Genomic DNA, 21,878 nt, shown 5'->3' on the forward strand with positions numbered 1-21,878 from the left:
GCTGGCTGTGTGGCTGCAGCAAACATAACTGGCGGTTGCACTTCAGTACCACTGTACAATACTACATGTAAAAATGAAACAGCCAAGTCTATTCTACTTTCAACAATTAGATTTGGAGTTAAAAATGTTTTTTCCCATATTTTTCTGTTTTATTGTGTGTGCCTTTTTTCCTGAATTGCAGAGATTATATAATACATTCCTTCTAATTTTCTATGCTGCCTGTGCTCCCAGACATGATAATTAAGGAGATTAGGCAGTTGAGTAAACTGTGGGTTATGGTAAAGCTGTACATTCTGCCTCTTCTCCCACTGTGAGAGTCCAAGGCATGGGAAATTTCAAAAGATTTCACCTATGTGCAAGTTTACTTCTGTGACTGTATAAAGCTCTTCTTTTCTGTTTATGTATACAGCTCCTTTAGCTACTAAGAAATGAGAAAAGAGGGTGCAGTGCACAGCTCCTTTGCAACAGAATGGTAAAATATATGATCCTAAAGATAATATCAATTAACTGTAAAATATTATCAGATTACAGAACTCAATATCAAGTTTCACTGTCTTCATATTTTTAAATGTAGAATTGCAATGTGGTTGACATCTAAAAATAAAAGTAAACCAAAGCTACCAAGTACATGTGCATTCTCCTCTAAACACTTCATTTTGTGAATCTAGCATATTCTGTATGGCTTCATTATATTCCGCTGTTATATAATAGAATGCAATGGGACTTGTTGGCATCTGATAAAAGAATAAAACAGTGAAGTTAGCAGAAAAGGCCCTGTTAACTTAGTAGTATAGAGCCTTGTGATTACTGACGATGGCTCTGCTTTTTGCTCCATCCCTTCTGCAACCTTTGTTTACAATTCCCTCTCAAAAGCCCCTAGTATGTAGCCTAAATAAAACCAAGCCAGTACTAGAATGTATCTTTTCAACATGATAATACTATCAAACACGGCACCACATGAAATTGTGTCTGGTTGAGAAGATACAATTTAAATCAACAACTGGTCAGAAAAAGCATTTTGGACAGTTGTGGAAACTGTTGAGTTTTCTCAACTTAAAGAAGTGGCAACTATTCTGCTAGGAAAATAGAATAATATCTCTTACTACAGTTTAAGATTTAATTATTTAGTATTACTTAGACTTTACATAGGGTTTATATTGGGTAGTCAGTTTTAGTTTGATCATTCATTGTGATTCCATATTTTTATTCACCATCTGTGTAAATATGTATATATTGACATATTTTATCATCCATACTTTGTGTAATTTGTGCATTATATATGCCAATATGTCTAAAAGATATACAGAATTTCAGACAGACTGAACCTACTGATAGGCAATGACCATTGGACTTTGATCCACTCTTGCACACTTCTCACTTGCACAAGACTGCTGCAATGCCTGCAATACTGTATTATTCTGCCACTTTTTACTTTCTTGAGTTTACTTTTTTAATTTTTTGGTGGTTGCAACATCTGTATCTAAGTTCAAATAGGCTGCACAGTATTAGGTATCTCAAATTTTTTAGGTGAGAATCAGAATATTGCTATGTTTACATCTCCTGGAGTTATCTGCTTTGTACAGATTCTGTTATCCAGAATGGTCAAGACACAGGGATTTCCAAAATTTGCATCTTCATGCTTTAAATCTACAAAGAAATCATTTAAATGAAATAAATCCAATAGTACTATTTTTACCTTTATTAAGCATTAATTATATCATAGTTATGATCATGTACAAGGCACTGTTTATTACAGAGAAAAGGGAAATCCCTTTCTGTACTTGTTTTGTACATACGGATGTCAGATGCGAGGTCTGAACACAACTTGTCCTTCTAGCTTTTGACATCTAGAAAGTCTATGTAAATGTTACCAAGCTTGGACAGATGGGGGGGATTTTCTATAATATAAGCTTTTCTAACTGTTTGAGATCACTTAAATCTGGTGCAGTGCAGTTTCTGACATATAACCAAGTCTACACCTAAAGAATAAACCCATATGACCACCTAGACATGACATGCAATAAACAGCATTAACAAGGTTAAAGTACCACCCCCCATAGGGTTTATGTCTACATTAACATTAGCTCTATAGATTCTATTAATATTGGCTCATCTCCCTCCTGCTGATCACCTCAGATGGCCATAATATAAGTTCACTGAGGCAAAGAAGTGGAGGAAGAGAAGGAGCACAGCATTAAGTTGGGGAGTTTTTGCCAGGCAGACATATTCCTGATTTAGGAGCAATGGCAGACTGAGCAGTTATTGATACCTAGAGTATATGGTGATGACATATATGTAACTGTACCTCCCCAGTCAGCAGCATAGCTTTTTTACAACACACATATAGAGAAAGAAATGTGAAGAGCATTCCTGTCAGGGCTGGTCATGCTACATTCCCAGGTGTGGTGGAAGAAGGTAAAAAAAAAAAAGATCTGTGCATATGCTTTTTATGCCTCTTAGCACTTTATTGATGCACAGCACTTAAACAGACAGTTACATTTAGAGGGAAACAAAAGTCTTAACTCAGGGTTCACCAGATATTTCAGTTTTAAAGGCCATATTAACTGTCAATGCAGAAATATCAAAGTTGCATAAAGATTTAATTAATTTTGCTATATATATATATATATATATATATATATATATATATAAACACCCTCCACAAAAAAGTGCAATATTTATCAGGGGGTGGGGAGACAAGGCACAGAGTGAAAAAAACAGGTGCAAAGTACACAGGGCAGGAATAACTTATAGGACTCTGAAGTTGTGCCATTAAAGAATTGAAGCCTGAAACGTTGCGTTTGCACTTAAGTAAAGTCATCACTTTTTGCACAACTGGCACAAAAGTGCAGACCTGAGCTATTCTGCATCAGCACCAGACATATGTACTATTTTTATTGCATGCTGATGGATTTTGCTCACATTACCATGCATTGCAATTGTACCCACTGTTAATGAATGAGTCTTTAGGGCACCAAATGTATAAATGAATTCAACTGTTGTCCACAGTGAACACCCTTGTACTCCTAAACTCACAGTAAGAGCTGAAAAGAGATTTAAAGTCATCCTACTAAGTTAATAATACTTAACTCTATTAAATACATGTTATTTAAGCTTGTTTCAGCATAAAGAAATGTCCCAATTTGCCAAGTGTATAAAATTTAGAGATGCACTGAATCCAGGATTTGGCTGAATCCAAGATATTTTGGAAGATTAGCATAGGCTAATTGGACATTTGGCTGAACCAGATCCAAAGCTTTATTGGTACATGATGTTGCTGTACTGGAATACAGAAGGTGTGGCACCATATAATGCAAGTACACATAGGATATAACTGCATACAGAGGGCACTTCTGTCTGGGGTTTGGTTGCTCTGCAGAGCACAGCATCAACAGGCGCAGGGCAGCTATATCCTTCCAGCCTCTCAGTAAGTAGGTGGGTACAGGGCTGTTGTGGTCTGTGCCCAAAAACACTTTAATAAGGGGAAAGTAAGTGGACAGGTGGGGGAAGGGGTGCACCTATGTGTCTCCACCAGCTCCTAGTGAATCCTGTGCTACTGAACACAGGGCAGCCCAGTATTCAAGAGCATGTAGGTCTACATCTTCTGTATTGGGAGCACTGAGACCTGCAGCAATTCATTTATATGCAGGGCATGGAGCTAAATTCAAACTACATGGCTGATTGCACCCGCTTTTGACATTCTGCACCCTGCCTTGCACATAGTAAACAACCCCTTTGGCTCATTTTTAGGGCCAGTATTATATAAACGTGTCTCCCTACTCCAATAAAGGAGTGTTCAAAGAGATGTTGTTTGTATATTTGTATATATAATTATCTCTCTGTCCTTTGCTAAAATTGCAAGAAGAATGTAACACGACAAATAAAATCCCTGTGCTACAAATATAGCAAAGTTCTTTAGTAATAGTTCTCTGCCCCACAACGCTAAATCCCCAAAACACGTCTATTAAATAATGTGAAGGCACAAAGCTCTCACTCATTATACTATCATTATATGACTCTCTCCCCTCGGTGATTCTATGAACTGTGTAGCACAACGGAACCCTACAGGACACTCTTCCCCTCACCAACAACTTTCAAGCTCCTTGACAGGACCAGGCAGACCACGACCCCCGTGGGCGGGTTTTCAACATTCGCTAGCCCCGCCCAAAACACTACAGTCCCGGAAGCCTTGTGAAGTGGGGCGAGTTCTCTTCAGTTTTCGGGTCACGCCTCTTGTTTATCCCACTTTTGTGATTGGTCACTGCTATTTTGAGAAGCAGGTTTTAGCCCCGCCCTGCTAACCCCGCTGCGCGCCCGGGCTCTTGAGCGCTTCCAGTTGAGAGATGGCGGCCAGCGCAGGTAGATCTCGGCTGCTGCTGCTCTCCAGGAGTAGCGGCGGGGGGCTGACAGCGGGATTCCCCGGGCTGGGGGTCACCAGGCACCGGCCTCACAGGACGGTGAGTGAAAACTAAGCTTGTGCTCTAAACCAGGAAGCGGTGTGTGAGTCAGGACAAGGAGTGTTCTTGTTGGGGCGGGGTGTGCAGGGAACTCCCGGTTACTGCAGCCAGCGCGGCTACAGACTCAGCTGGGAGGGGGTGTTTCCCCAGCTCTCATGTCTTTTTACTATCTTCGCCCTGCTCTGTGTATGGAAGGGAACGGGATCCACCCCTGCTGCAGGGTCAGTGAGCGCTACCAGTCTCTGTGCACCAACAGGCTTTGGTATCTGCAGTGACTTGGGCACATTTGAGCTTGGAACCCGCAAGAGTCCTCACTTGCTAACTGTCCCGGATTGCCAGTCACTGTCAGTTTTCTAAATTCTGTCCCAGGTAATCTTGCCCTTGGAAGCGGCCCAGGTTTCACAGATTAAGTGAAAAATTCCACTGCCCCCTATTACCAAAATGCAGTTGTCAGTGGCAGGGGTAGTTCTGAAAGGGGTGCTTCATACACAGTCACATTCTCAGAAATCTTACACATTCTCTATGAATCCCTGTATAGTGAGTCCCATGTGATGGGCAGGTACAGCAACAGAGTCTCCCTGGGGTTTTATTTCTTCTGTTGGCTCCAATGCAAACATGTGCCCATCTAAATGCCATTGGGCTTTGGCTGCAATCCCCATGATTTCTTTTAGTGTAGTAAAAGCCACAACCTTCACCCCTCTAAGTTATTAATACCTGGATGCCCAGCTTGCATGTCTTCTAGTATGCGATTTGAGGGTTGTAGTTCAACAGCAACTGGAGCGCCACAGGCTGATTATACCTGGAATAAGGTTATGTACTAATTAGCAAATTGTTACCGTGTGGGATGATGGGAGGCCAAACCACCAAGTTTGTTAGTTAAAACACATTGGAGAGATTGGTGCAGTGAGGTTTCCTCTGTTGCACCTCCCCACCCGGCTAGAGTATTTTTTTTTTTTTTCTGGGCTATGCTGAATGAGTGGGAGGATTTCCAGCATGACATCTATCCTTGGGAAAGGGGAATACTCTTTTCCATCCCTCCTTCCATAAAAGGCATTTATTCCTGCATTCTCATCCACTCTACACACTGGGCTTGATAGCAACTGGTACCAAGGAAATGATCTTACACCCTTACAGTTCTCATGAACCAATACATTGGAAGACATGGAAAAAGGAATCTTTAGCCTTTATTTTTCATATTGTAACAATATTATTGTAATAGGAGCTTATGCTATATCATCAGATAGGCAGACTGATCTAGAATAGTTACAATGTGTAGCTTATGCATCAAAGAACGCTACACTGCTTGCACTTGTGGCAACAGTTGTAATCAGGAACACATTTCCTACATTAGAATTGATATGGGATCATTTATCCAGAATGCCTGTGGTTTTCTGGATAGGGGATCTTATGTAATGTGGAACACCAAGAGTGAAAAACAAAAGCAAGAGGATTGGTTTTCCATCACCATGGATTTACGCTAACAAGTCAGAAATGAATAATTGTTTCTTTATATAGGACACTGGCAAATGGCTTTTCCATATAGCTGATCTTTCTGGATATCAGTCTTCTTATAATACATCCCATAACTGTAACTTCTTATTCAGCAATTTCTGTTATTCAAGATTTATGCCGGTTTGCATAACGCTACATCATTGACTCTTACACTTCTTTTAGATTTCTCAGTATATATCTTACATTACTGCTACAGTATATATGTGTGTGTATAATATATATATATATAAATATATATATATATATCTATATATCTATATATATATCTATATATCTATCTATATATATATATATATATATATATATATATATATATATATATACACACACAAATATGTAGCAATATTTAGGCAGCATGTTACATATACAGCAGTGTACATACAGTATGATACATAGCAGACACTTTTGCCCAGCTAAAGTACAATTTTCCAAATGAAGGGATAACACCATCATTTGTGCAGCTTTGAGTCTGTATGATTGCATAAAGTCATTTGCTGTGGGTGTTTATTTAGAATGAGATGCTGCAACCAAGTAATTTAGAAGAGGTAGATGCTTTTATTTGATAGCGTTATTATATGACATTTTGTGTATATAATGGGATGAACGTATCCTGATTAGTCATTCAATTAAAGACCTCTTTAGACCTGCTCATGTCCTCACAGTGCTAGTGCCCATGTTGGTTTTCTTATAAGTGTATAATATGGGCAAACTATTGAGGCTGGTAGGACTGCTTGCAAGCTTTGGTTAACCACTGAGCAAATTACTGACATACCTGTTTATTTCTGTAATGCTGAATCATCAAAACAGATGCAGCTCCATTCAGGGATTTATAGGTTATTAACTTCCTCCTTCTCCGTAACACAGATCTGTCATGATATCTATAGAAAAATACCTATATCCCAAGTGTGCACTATAGCATTTTCCAAAAAAGGCATAGATGTTGCACACATGCATGCGTATGCACGTGTCACTGAGGATTACAGTGCTTGGCGCAGCTGCAAAAAAGACAACTGAGAAAGATGGGGGAACCCCATCATGAGAGACTAAAATTTAGAAGCAGCTTTGGAAATATGTCTGTGTACAGAAGAACGTGCAATCTAATGTGTTCATATTGTTGTACAGAGCCTGGTTTAGTAGTATTGGAGCCTAAGGCACCCATCCACTTTATCACATCCTGTCCCAGCCCCATCCTCTCACATTGCAACCCCACCCCCCCCAATCCATAGTTTGCAGTCTGGAGCCCAGAGCCCAATGCTGCTTTCTTACTGCTCCCCCACTTGCACCTGATTCATATGCTTCTGCTGCCTACCCATAGTTACGGCCTTGTTATTGCACTTGGCCATTATAATCCATTTCTGTTTAATTTTGCCTTTGCTGTATAAAGATTTAATGAAACACATCACTGCCTACTTTTGTCTGCTAGAATACTAGTTACCTGTGGCTTGACTAGTAAACTACTGAACAGGTGGGAAACACAGTTCATCCTGCAAAAAACAGTATTATACAGGTGCTGCAATGGTGTTCTTGCTATTTCCTCTTCTGGCACTTTGCAGTCTCTGCTCTGCCAGACTTGCTTTGCACTGCTATTTTTGGTAGGAATCATCTCATTAATAAAATATGACAGTGTTAATATGGAATATCTTTTTGGAAACTTGTATTATTGAATGAGCGGACTCTGTGTTCTGTTGATGGAGCTGCTGGCTTGGTTGGAGATGGGATTGTGACAGCCCAACTGAAAGGGTAAGATGTAACAACACAGAGAGAGAGTCAATAAAAGGTGTGTCATTCTTTTATTAAAAGTGTTCTAAACCCCAAGACATTTAATTGATGTAAATTTTGAAAGTCCTCACTCTTTCAGCTTTCAGTTCTACAGCTTTTTTTTAAAGGTCACTGTCTATGTATTTTTGCACATATTTAGGTAACCCTAGAGTTGCTGACTCCATTTTAGCAGTCTAAAACTGCAAATATGATGGAACCCTGCTAAAAAAAAAAAAAAAGGAAGACACATGTAAACTGCATAAGTGCTCAGAGCAGTTTACATCAATTCATTTTTGGGATTTAGGTCACCTTTCTTCTAAGGCTGATGGAGACTTATACCTCCATTCTAATAATAATTCGTACTACCAATAAAAGGTTTGCTTTCAGTGAGCAGCATCCTGCCCACACTTTTGAACATGAAATATTTGTGAGTGATTTAGGTACTTAAGTGTCAGCAGAAATTGCGCATGTCTTTTGAAGTACAAACACATGCCCAGAACCTGTCTGGTTTTCATCTGCAGGTAGACCAAATAAAGGAACCCACCAACAAAACATATTTTTATTGTACAGGTATAGGACCCATTATCCAGAATGCTCGGGACCAAGGGTATTCCGGATAAGGGGTCTTTCTGTAATTTGGATCTCCATACCTTAAGTCTACTAAAAAATTAATAAAACATTAATTAAACCCAATAGGATTGTTTTGCATCCAATAAGGATTATTTCTATCTTAGTTGGGATCAATTACAAGGTTCTGTTTTATTTCTACATAAAAAAAGGTAATCAGTTTTAAAATTCTGAATTATTTGCTTATAATGGAGTCTATGGGAGACGGGCTTTCCGTAATTCGGAGCTTTCTGGATAATGGGTTTCCGGATAAGGGGTCCGATACCTGTATTAGGTTTGTCTTAAAAGGCTTTTAAAGATATCATACTTGAGTGGTGATTACCAATATTTTCCAGCTATAAAATGACCAGAAAAAGTAGCATTGAAGGTGGTTTCTGGCTCCTGATTGCCAGGTATGTCTGAAACAGCAAAATAAATATAGAAAAAGGTGACAAACCCCACACTGCATAAACAAGAGAGGAGGAATGACCTCAAATGTACCCTAAATTAAAACTATACTGCAGTTGCAGCAAAAACAGCTTGCAGTCAAAGGTTGCAGTGAGAAAGCAATATAATTTGATAAGCCCCATATTCTTTCCTGTGTCTGTTTTGAGAATCTGAAATAAGGCTATATGTTCTGGGCAGCCACAATTTGGCACTTGTTTGTAATCATTTGTAATAATTAGTTTACACTGAAAGAAATCCTTCAACCTTCTATATTGCCATCCCTTGGAACCTCCATTAATGGGCTTTTGTATATGAAGGTCTCATTGTTCTTCTTGGGATTGAATTCTTTCTACATGTGTCCATTAGAAAAGACTACGACTAATGAGGGCAGGGTGCTAACAGAAAAGATTGCAGAAACAATAATACCTCTAAATCTAGTGCTGGGCGGTATGACCAAAAATTTATATCACGGTATTTTTCAAAATTATATCGGTATCACGGTATTTGACGGTATTTTTTTTTCCCCATGCATGATTAGGTGACCACCCCAAACACCCGCCACCCGCACCCCCCCCCGCCACCCCAAACACCCCCCCATCCGCACGCAGCCCCCCACCCCCCCATCCGCATGCGCCCCCCCACCCCACCCCAAACACCCCCCCATCCCCTTCACATAAATATAACCCCCCACCCCATCCCACCCCCCCAAACACAACCCCATCCCCTTCACATAAGTATAACCCACCCACCCCAAACACCCCCCCATCCCCTTCACATAAATATAACCCCCCACCCCACCCCATCCCACCCCCCCCAAACACAACCCCATCCCCTTCACATAAGTATAACCCCCCCATCCCCTTCACATAAATATAACCCCCCACCCCATCCCACCCCCCCCCCCAAACACAACCCCATCCCCTTCACATAAGTATAACCCACCCACCCCCACCCATCCCCTTCACATAAAATATAATTACTGGCCAGGCACCCCCCGACAGCTCACATTGGTATCCGACTCTGAATGCGTCCTAGCGATGGCGCTTTTGTAGAGTGTGCGCGCTGACGTCACGTGCGCGCTGACGTCACGTGCGCGCTGACGTCACGTGCGCGCTGACGTCACGTGCGCGCTGACATCACGTGCGCACCCGGAAGTATTCAGCACACCGGTATGGGGGTATGTCAAAAATTTATATCGGTTTCAAAAAAAAAACCGGTGATCGGTTTTTACCGGTATACCGCCCAGCACTATCTAAATCTTTCATAATTGCTAGTGCTGCCCTGGTAAGAGAGGACCTTGTAGTGTGTTAATGGTTTGCAGTCCTTTTTTTAAACTGCATGCTGTATTACAACTTATTGTGATGGCAGCAACAAGAACCTGTAGTTCTAGCTCTATCACTGTTGCTCTCATGAAAATAGCCATAACAGTGCATTATGGTGCATGCAGTCCACAGAAGCTAGTGCTGAAACATTTTAAACTTAGAGAATAGCATTCTGAACAATATTAATGATAAGAGGCATTTCTTTAACAGACGCAGTGACTAAGTGCTTGGCACTTCTGTCTTTCAGTGCTGGGGTCCATTTATGATTGTCACTTGGTCAGTATTTTATTTGCGTAGCCGGTAAAACACCTGCCCAAGCCTGGGTCAGTATTACAGATTTACCGTCAATGTAGTTGCCAGTAAGCCTGCGATACCCTGACGTTTAACCCCTGGCCCACCCCAAAGTTACCTTTCATCTTCCTATATCTCTCTAGCTCATCCTCGTTGTGATGACTGTGATGCATTGGCCCCACCCTTTTATCTTCCCACCCCTTCTATGTCACAAACCACCCCTTTTGTCTCTGCTCCCCTGCTAGCCAGAAAAATTTATCTTAAAAAGCTGCCAACCCTAGGTCCATTTCTTACCTGGGCACTACCTGCAAGGAGTTTGTATGTTCACATGATTCCTGTATGGTTTTCCTTACTGCACTGTAGTCCTTCCCCTCCCCCCCCCTCAAAAACCATACAGACAGGTTAATGTAATGGGAACCATAGATTGTAAGCTTCCCTGGGGCAGGGACTAATCTAATTTAAATTAACATACTCTTTCTAAATGTGCCGGAGATATATAAGCAAAGGATAATATTAATACCCCTATATGTATGTATATTTACAGAAAATGACAGCCTCACTTTATTCACTTTTTATTCAGAATGTACACCCTTCAGCCCCACTTCTTCTAAGAGCACACATCTCTTAGTGCCATGAGTTTTGAAGTTGCACTGTGCCTTTGGGTGCACTAAGGTTATGTACACATTAAGTTTACATATTTCAACACAAATGTATAAGCACAGTCCATGCTGAATCAGTCTAAAGGACACGAATCAGAAACCTAAATCTGCCCGTATATTGCCACCTTATGTCATTAAATCATCCTTGCCCTCGCCTCACCTGCTTAGGTTTCTTTATATCTTTGTAAAGATGACAACCCTAGCCATTCTGCTTATATGACATTTTGCTGAGGACAACTCTTTATTCAATCAATATGACTTTTGTGATAATACACAAAAGTAAAAAAAAAAAAAAAATACAAAAATATTTGTATTGTAAATATTGGGTTGATGTAATATTGGGCAATAGTCATTGCTTTGCCAATCAAAGGTGATATTATATCACAGCATGGATTGACTTAACATTAAAGTTGGTGTACATTCGATTTCTAAGAAGGGGCAGTGCATCTTGGTAGAGTTTTGAAAAAGATGTTGCTAAGATACAGAACCTGGCACCATAGTAATTGTTTTCTGTGCTTATTTTATTCTTACATGTTAAAATGAGATTTGTGTATAATATTACTATGCTACCTTAATTTCGCTAATTTTGCTGAATATTATACGGTTATGGGATCACTTATCCGGAAGCCATCTCCCATAGACTTCATTTTAAGCAAATAATTCTAATTTTTAAAAATGATTTCCCTTTTCTCTGTAATTATAAAACAGATCCTTGTACTTGATTCCAACTAAGATATAATTAATCCTTATTGGAGGCAAAACAATCCTATTGGGTTTATTCAATATTTAAATGATTTTTAGCAGACTTAAGTTATGGAGATCCAAATTACGGAAAGATCCCTTATCCGGAAAACCCCAGGTCCCAAGCATTCTGGATAACCGGTCCCATACCTGTACTTTGTTTACATTTAATTTTTCCGATTATAGTTTTCTGGGCTCTTCTCTTGGGCATCCTGAGCTGTGAAATTCTTAAATAAATAGTTTATTTTTTTAATGAAAAAAAGGGTAGCCATGAAATACGATGCATTCTAATTGCTTTTGTTTTACAGATTTCATAACCATAAGTGTTGTTCCACTCAGTTTACTGTTCAATGCTCCACAGAGCTTTTATCATCATGCCCAAGAACTGGGCTCAGAGAAATTTTGCTGTGTAGCAGAAACTTATACTGGGGACATTTAGGCAAAAGAGACTGTTAGCTGTAGTGAGCCATTGGTCTATAGCTGTGGGAACATGCATCTCAAGCTGTTCATGAAAATAAAATGTTTAAGGCCTTATTAACTTTTGTGGCGATGTTGAGAGAACAGATGTATATATGATCACTTCCATCTTTGTCCTTGTAGATATGCCCTGAATAAAAACCCAAAAGTTCCTTTTTAGAGGGCATGTTTAGCTTTACTAGACATGCTTTGAGTTTTCTTAATCCTTTGCAAATATGTATAATATAATCATCCTGAAGGACAAGTAAACCTTAACAACTAATATGGTTAGAAATGCTATATTTTATATACTTATTTCACCAACCTAAAGATTCAGTATTTCAGTAAGTTTCTGTATACTATGAATGATCCAGGCCTACAAAGTTGTTCACAGGGGGTCACAAATTTAGATTTATTTTTTTTTAGGAGTGTCAGTTACACATGCTCAGTAAGCTTTGGGCAGTGAATCGGCAGAGAATTTGATGGGGACCTACTAGGGTGTCTTTGTAGGCACAAATCTTCCCTGCTAAAGGGATGTGGTAGCCTTGGGCTAGTGCAGAGTTTTAAATAATAATGTTCAGCATTTCTAGGCAACTTCCTTTTTTTTTTTTTTTTTTCTCTCCTTCTCCTTTAACCTTAAGTTCTTCCAATTAATGGTCATTTGGATGCGGTTGGCCTAATTTTCACACAAGGACAGAGGGTGCTAGTCTGGAGGGACCCATGACACCCGACTCCAGTAAAAGCCGAGGGTGACTTTTTCAGCACATTTTGGGTGCTGAAAAACTAGGCTTATACTCAAATATATAAAGTATTTACTGACTTTATGTAAATCATTAAAATCACTGTTTTCTTTTCAAATAGGGTTGCACCATCCCCCTAAGCCAAATAACTCCCATTTCTATAGGTGTAGCAGATGTCCCGCCATTAGGCCTCCTTGATAACCACCTTCCTCCTGGCCCTTTTACTGTAGCTCAGGTTACTCTGCTCTAAAGTTGATGAAAGAAGAGTTTTGTTGAAAAGTGTTTGAGGCTTAGTGCTGTGCATACGCACTTGTTTCCTGAATACAAGGTCAAAACTGGCTTGCTTTGCAGTGCAATTGTAGTTATAAAGTATTGCAGGTAGAGTTTCTGCTCTAAGACCAGTGCTTTCTTTAGCAGCCTTGTGACATGTGCATGTTTACCCCTTACAGCGTAAACCATACAATCCATCAAGAGGAATTATATTTTTTCAGATCATTGAAGTGCCTATGCCAAGAGAAACCAGCACACTGTGAAACAAGCCCTTCAGTCACCAACTGCAGCCTAATAAATGTATTTACTATGGCGTATATGTGAAACCTGCAGTCCCTAGTCAAGCACTTGTGCATTGCTAGTTGTGTGGTGTATGTAATGGGGCCTTATAGTAGGTCACTTGGGCTTGCACAGCAGATAATATTATGAAACCTCTTTACAGCTCAGTATTTACATACATAAAGGGATGAAAGTGGTTAGTTCATGTTCCCAGAACATTCAGTTTTTTTTATTTGTCTCATCTCTTTTTTTTCTTTTTAAACTGAAGTATACTCTATGCTATGACAATTTCTGGTTTAATTCTGGATTGCTTTCTAGGGTACCATAATCATGTGAAGAGTAAACAGAACCATATTAATATGAACATTTTAAATACACATGCTTCTTGTTTTTAAGTATATTATTACTATTTCAAATGTTTCATTCAGAAAATGTGTACAGAATTAAGGTTCCATTTTAATTTTTCATCCTTGAACAGATATTTCAGGTGAAATATGTGCGTGATAGGATCAAGCGTAAAAAATGAACATTTAGAAATAATGACATGGATCCATTTCTAATTGTTCTGCCACTTTGATAGTATGCCTAGCAGCTGCAGTTCTCATACTGTAAATCTGTGTTCCCATGGGGTCCAAAGCAGTGCATTTGGCGACCATTTTAAAGCATAACTTTTTGGCCAAATACCAGAAATCCCAAATATCCCTGAAACTACACTATTTTTACCAAAGGTTTTCTGGGTCCTGATTGGGTCCCCTTTGCCCCACGGAGCCCCTTTAACCCTGGGTTCTGCTCCTTCTATTGCGATACCGCTGATTTTGACATATTTGTCATTATGAGCTTGTAGGGGTGGCAATCCTTACCAGATACTGGACTGTATAAAAGGGCAACTTAAAATCTCTGATTTACTAGTAACTTGTTAAAAAAGGCTTTGTATATGTGTGGCTGTATCGTTTTCTTTTCCAGAACTGCTCAGTGAGTTTTACTTAAGGTTCACATAAAAAGTTATATTAAGTTTCTCATGAGCACCTGACCATCACAGCTATAAACTGTTTGTTTGTTTTTTTTTATTTTTATTATTTATGTATTATATTTTTGTATTATATTTTGTATTTTCTATATTTTGAACAAGTGTATGGCCATTCTAACTTCAGATGAAATTAATGATTTTATTTCCTTCCATATACATTTAGTGAAGGAGAAATATCATCTTATGAACTGTTATTTGCCATTGCATTATAAAATGCTTCTTCAGGTTGCTCAAAAGCCTTGGTTGCATCAGCTAGCCAGTGCATTTAGGGAAGGCAACCAAGATTTCAGGTGCTTCTTTGCTGACTGGAATTCATTGGCTGAGAGAATAGCCTATGTTTCTTCAGTCCTAGTGCTACAGGAGTCTGGAAATAGGTAAAATCATGAATAGAATAGTACAATGTACAATATTTTACACGTTTTATTTGATCTCTCCCTTTAAAACCTTTGGTAAAGAGCTATTTTAGAACACTAGAAGAGGCTATTAGTACTACACAGGTGTTAGTAAGGTGGAAGGGAGTATGAAATTAACTCGGTTACAAGACTTTGTCTTGTAAGCGATCAAAAGTCATGGGTGCAGTTAGTTTTTCTAAAACTGCGAGATGCCCTTGCTAATATGTTGAAAATCAAGTGGATGCCTGTACTTGGTAAAAATTGCAAAAAAACCCCAGTCTTTTTAGTTTGATTAGGCTTGCTACAACATTTTTTGGGAAAAAAAAGCAATTTTTTCTGGGAAGCAGCTTAAAATGTATGTAATAGTAGAATGTAATTGTAATTTTTCTTACTAGCCAGTTGTAGTACTGTTTTGTGCAATACTATTGTGGCACAGTCAACAGTTTCTGATCGCGGTTACATACATTATAAGCTATTGAAATGTAATTTAGGTCAATTGTGCTTTTACTAGCATGTTACTAAAATAAAGAAATAATACCTGTGAGTTGTTGGACAAAAGTTGCTCCATAGTACAACCTGATGACTGCGTTATTACTGGGTGCAAGAGAGTTGTGGGATATAACATAGGACCCTCTGAATTAAATTATACACAGCAATATGAAAAATACCTTAGAATTGGCCAGAGTGAAAGCATTCTATGGGAATTAGAGCATCAGCCAGCGCACCTCCCTGCTAGAGATTGCTGGCAAAATGTTATTATCACCATCAGCAATTAAGCTTGCCATACACTGAAAGATTTGCTCATTTGGCAAAGTTGAGGTGATCCATATTGCATCACATTGATAGGCTACAGGCTGTTGGGATGAGGACCACATCAACAAGCTAATGTGCTCCTTGCCACGACTGAATCTTTAAACCTGTTCGAATGTCCCGCCTGATTTTGGTTGGACATGACTCTGTGTGGTCACCATACATGGGCCGAGAAGCTGCCAACTCTTACTGACCCCTGTTTGGCCACCGTAACACAGTAAAATGTAGTTTGTAGGAATCTTGTTCCTCTAAATATGTAACCTCACTTTAAATAGGGGACTGCCTGCAGTAATGATTCTGCTGGATTATAAGTAGGGAGTAAATGGGGCATATGCCCTGTTTTTGAGCCATATCACAGGGTGATCTTAATGGGGCTGCTCCCAGGAATGCAGTGATCTTGTATTACTTAAATTGGCCATTTAAGGTTTGTGGCCCTCCAGCTGCGTAAGAAGCGCCTATACTCTGGGTTGCTGTGTATAAATTTAAAACAGAGGGATCCACATTTAAGATCCTGGTCATAAACCATCCCCTCATTGCTTAAACACAATTTCATGCTGTTATTCTTATTTGAGAATAATGTTGCACCTTGTTAGCCTGTTCAGATTCTTGAATGTTCAGCTGTTCTGTGCTAGTTAGTACTCCTATCTGAATTGTCACACTATAAAATATTCTAATAATAAAGGATGGTAATAATCTGTTACAAAGTGTACCTCCCTCGGACACTGGGCAATGAGTGCAATTATTTTTTCTTTTCTCACTAATAAGCATTTTTGATAGTAAGGGTAATTCCTTTCAGCAAAACCTTGTTTTGAATGGGTTTATGCTGGTGTCACAACCACACCTTACCTTTTGGTTTATTTCTTTATTATTTTAAATTAAAAAAATGACACTGGAGCTTGTCTGTTAGCAATCTGCTTAAGGTAAATACATACATTTCAACATAGTAATTAGAATTGAATTCTACTTTTGCCTCCTTATTTTTGGCAAAACTGGCAAAGTACATTGAAACTGGGATGCCATGTAATGCATTTTGGTTTTATCCTGTACTAATGCTCAAAGTTTTAAGTACACATGTGGCACGGGCAGCTTTTATGCTGCTTTTACATTTCGTTAAATTGTTTCAGGTACTTAGGATGATATAAGTAGTAATCTTGCTTGCCAGTACATGACTAATACATCATTTAGTACAAAATAAATGTGTAGCAATAATTCAGATATTGGTTAAATAGGTAATGGGTAATTATGGTATCATTTTATTGGAAGGTATTTTACAATTTTTGGATTTTTATATTTCTAACCCTTCTCTATGGAAATCCTCACACAAGTAAAGGACAGGTCTCCATCCTGCAGGCCTCCGTAAGATGACAACCTAACCTGTGTATTTTGATTTCAGAGCTCTGTTACTGAGTGTGTAGGGGGTAGTGGATTATAATAACTATATTGATTTTTACTTTATAAATTCATATCTTGTTGCATAATATAAATCGATAAACATTGTCTTTCTTTTAAATGCACCTGGCACCATTTAAGTGCTTTAAAATTGCTCAAAGTAAGTCGTGGTCTAATAACGTGACAGAAGCAGCACAATTAAATCTGGGATCAGTATCTGTGCAGACCTGCATGAATGTTGAATGCAGTTAGATTTGTCTTCTTGATATTTGCATCTGGCACTAATGTGTATCTGTGTGAGTACAAGCATCCTTCACATCAGTTCCTTATACTTCTCTATTGCTGGCCATACTCCTGAAGATCCAGTAGTACGACCTGAGCTGTGTGGCCCTCTGTCTGTGGAGGCCTACACTAACATTCAGAGTAAAGGCACCAAGAATTATATATAACACAAAGCTTAAGTTCCCTTAACAGCACAGAAGTGCGTGTAACCTGAAAAAACTTGAACAGCTTTTTGTGATTACCCTAATATGCGTGATCCCATTTTTAGCTATTGGAGGATTAATATGATCACTGGCGTACCTTGGCAAATTTTCCTATTTGAAGGCTGCATGCATTGACATTGATCATATCTTCTTGAGAAGATTAAGCTCTTTTGGCTCACACTTTTGCCCTCAGACCCGGACTGTGAATTCTGACAAATGCCAGAGGGGCTGCTGTTTTTGTTCATTCACCTGTATCCTGTAGTGCTTGCTTGTTGCACAAAGGCCGGGTATGGATTTCTAGCCAATCTCCCTGGTGACAGCTACTTTGGCCTAACTACATTTGTATGAAGTGGATTTACTGGTTACTTGAGCTAAGTTGTTTTAGGGATAGAAATCCGCTACTATAATTAGTTTATTAGTAATTTAATTTGCATTCAGGCACTCCTAATCCATTCTTGCAGCTGAAACATTGTTAATGGATATTTCTGTGGTCATCACAGAACTTTTTCTGTTTAATATACGTTTTAAAGGGGCAGTTACACTGCAAACAGCTTTTTATTGTCAATGATGTCCGCAACAGCATGTATAACTATGTATTACCACAATCCCCAAGTCCCACACCCCAAGAGTAGGGAATTTTGAGTATTGCAACCACTGCCCTCATGGCCTGCCCCAACATTTTGAAGCCTTGTGCCGTGGTATTGGAGGGCAGTAGTGTTGTTGCAGCTTTTCTATCTAACTAGGATGCTTCTGCTGTTACAGAGCAGTGTAAAGCTGGCAATACATGTGCTATTTAGTACTATTTCTGGTACATGTATGGATGCCTAATAGTATTATTTTTGGTACATGTATGGATGCCTAATAATCCCAAGCAGTATTTAAATGTTGGTTGGTTTCTGTCTGTGCTGCATCTGCAGATAAGGAAGTGAGGAGGAGCTGCTGATTTTGTTTACTTCCTGCTGCTTTGCTTATTCAGGCTGTCTGCCCAAATGAGCAGAACAAAAGAGAGGCAGCTGGGTATACTGTGTATGGCCACTCTCCTCAGGTGGCAGGCAGCCAAAAATGTGATGTTCTATTGAGCTCGCTGTACTAGCAATGTGGCCACCCCCATTGGCCCCTTCCAACGCAAACACCCCTAGCGCAGAGAGGCGAGGTGGGGCAGCATCCCCTAGGCTGCCTCAGGCACCACTAGGGTCCGATATTCCCCTGGAACCTGCTATGACACCACTTCCTCTCCCCTTCTTGGGTTGGGTATCATATCGATTGATCTTAACTTTGTGGTTTATTGGCAGGTTCAGATTTTTGTCGTTTTAGAGGTTTTTTTTAACCATGACTAAACTCACAAATGTTTCCCTCTTTATTAAAAAACACAACAAAAAATGCGGATGCTTAAATGTGCTACAAATCGTTAACATCACAGTGGAAAGGCCTACATATTGCCTTGGCTTTCTGAAGTCGCGCAAAGTTTCCTTCTGTAGGCAATTCACGCGTCTTTGGAAAGCCGAAGTAAAACTTATTTGAGCAGCTCTTTGAGCTGTGTCTCTATCTCTTTTTATCTTCTTATCAATTCTTCCTCTTAAGGAGCTTCGCAATGGATGGCATCTATTGGCCTATCATATGCCCTTATGCATTTGGAGCCAGGAAACACTTTAACGTGTGCTACATTGTGGCTTGTGCCTTTCTGACCACCAGAAAACAACCTTTTTGCACAAATCATTGTTTGGAAATGATCAAAAATCTGTGAATATCTGTTTTCATGTTTTAACCAACTTTTATATAGCTAATTTTTTAAAGTAAAGTAAAAATGAAAGCTTAAAATTATTTTCTTTAAGATGCAAGTAAATGTCCTTCAGGTACTAGGCCCAACCTTGGGTCCATTTTATTCTATTTTAGGTATATAAAAGCCAGAATACATTTTGAGATTATATCAAATAGCACATTCGCATGCAATCACACTTATCTGTAAAACTGTTGCCAAATATTGTCAGGATGTTATTGGATTTCTGGCTGTCAATATGTTGGGGTTAAGATCTATGTTTTCCTGTGATACATCCCATTGTATTGTGCCTGGAGGTAGATGGAGGTAGATGTCCCTGACTATAATAAGCAAACCTTCTGTAGAAAATTGACTTTCCTTTAACAGTTTGTGACATATTCTGAAATTGCATAGTTTGTTTCTGAGTGTTTGGGTACTGGCTCTGCTGAGAACTGACAGTACAGAACTATATATTGATTATAAAAAACTGTTTTTAGAACAAATCTGAATAACTGTTATCCTGCAATCTCTTTTGTAAACCATTTAACTGCACAGATAATGAAGCCAACCTGTGCAAAGCTGAAGTAGCCTCTGTATTTGCTTTACCTAGAAAATATACTAATGTACCAACCCACTGCAAAGTAGGCTTAATGCAAGGTAACATTCTTGCTGTTTTCAGGGTATGACAAAATTTGGGAGTTGTCTCTGCTATTCTTGATTTGTAACGTGGTAGTTCAGCTAGCCATGTCAGTTCATGTCCCCATGTGAATTGTTGTTAAAGAGTTGTTCACCTTAAAATTGACTTTTAGTGTGACGTAGACAATGATATTCTGAAACTGTTAGCAGCTGGTCTTTATTTTTTATTTGTGCTTTTTTTTTTAGTTATTTAGCTTTTTGTTCAGCAACTCTCCAATTTGGAATTTTAGCAGCTATGTGGTTGCTAGGGTCTTGTTTACCTTAGCAACTAGGCAATGATTTGAATGAAACACTGGAATATGAAGAGGAGAGGGCCTGAATAAAAAGATAAGGAATTAAATGTAACAATAATAATAAATTGTAAGCTCACAGAGCAATAGTTTTTTTTTTTTTTTTTTTAAATTGTTAAAAAAAAAAAAAAATGAAGACCAATTGCAAAGTTGCTAGGAATAGGGCATTCTGTAACATATTAAAAGTTAACTTAAACATATGAAACAGTTCTCTGTATTCCTCACATGTAAGCTAAAACCGTCAAATAATTTTAAAAGATTTTTAAGAATAATGTCATGTTTGTAAAAGTGCTGTAGAATATTCAACATACATTTCAGAGATGATACTATATGTGATAATCTTATGTACTCTGTTTCTATGCAATGTAGAGCAGGTTTATAACAGTTGCATAAGTAGGAATGACCAGTTGCTTACTTCCCCCCAGTTTAATGCTGCAGCCAAGCTATGAAGGTCAGTCTGGTGTTTGCATCTTTTTAGTGCACATTCAGACAGCCTCTTCTTACATGATGTTGAAATGTTGAATATGCATTGCATCTTGTAAAAGGAAATTGCATTTGTTTACAGGATGCTAAAATAAAGCTGTTAGTCGCCTACTATGCAAAGTGCTGCAAACGTTAACCAAATTCACACCTATTTTTTCCCTTAATGGACTACGCACAACTATAATATTAAAACAGAGACTAGGAAAATGTATCTCCCAGCATATTATAACTTGTTTTACTGGGTTTGTTAGTCATTTGTGCAGTATTTGTTTGATGGTATGACAGTTTAATGAGTAAATAAAACACATTTTCAAGCCCCAGCAACTACCGTATATACTCGAGTATAAGCCGATGCGAGTATAAGCCGAGGTACCTAATTTTACCTAAGAAAACTGGAAAAACCTATTGACTCGAGTATAAGCCTAGGGTGTCACCAGTAGGACTGGTGCGAGTGAGCCAGCACACAAAGTGTGCTCACACTTTGGTTTAATTGAGTATCCCAAAAATTGCCCCCTGTCTAGCTTAAGAAATATATATGGTATAGTGTTTTAGACAGTGGTGGCCTAAGAAAGGTACTAGAAAGGGACTAGACATGGTGGAGTGGGCAAAGTTTAGGAGAGACTGGAAAAGGCAAAGAACGGGAACAACTGGCCTGACAAGTGCAGGACAGGTAGGAGCAAGTTGGAACAGGCATAAAACAGGACAGACAAAACCAGGACGGAACATTTAGATAGTCCTCTACTCAGGCTGGCCTTCCACTAGTATCATGGGATTCCAAAGTCTATATTGATTACCAAGAAAAGCACATTTAAGATTAGCAGAAATAGTACAAGAGTTGGTGCAGCCATTGGTAATCTGTGATGTTCTACCAATGCCTAAGGTAATAAAAACAGCAATGACAATAGCCCTTTCCAGTTTGATACTATAAATGCATGGATTACAAGTGTCGGTGAAACAAAATAATTTTTTATTAATCAGAAACCATCAATCTAAAATTCTAAGATAAAGTTTC

The 21,878-nt window shown here is 38.9% G+C and overlaps 1 protein-coding gene across 1 annotated transcript in view; it reads left to right on the forward strand.

The window, feature by feature from the left end:
- The first annotated feature begins 4,316 nt into the window (after positions 1–4,316).
- Positions 4,317–21,878, forward strand: part of mcu (mitochondrial calcium uniporter) — a 63,500-nt gene continuing 45,938 nt past the window's right edge. The window contains 1 exon segment of the mRNA NM_001130227.1: positions 4,317–4,457. Coding sequence (NP_001123699.1) covers positions 4,344–4,457 — 114 coding nt within the window. The 5' untranslated portion in view covers positions 4,317–4,343.

The sequence above is a fragment of the Xenopus tropicalis genome, chromosome 7 (genome assembly GCF_000004195.4).
Source record: "Xenopus tropicalis strain Nigerian chromosome 7, UCB_Xtro_10.0, whole genome shotgun sequence".
NCBI classification, from domain to species: domain Eukaryota; kingdom Metazoa; phylum Chordata; class Amphibia; order Anura; family Pipidae; genus Xenopus; species Xenopus tropicalis.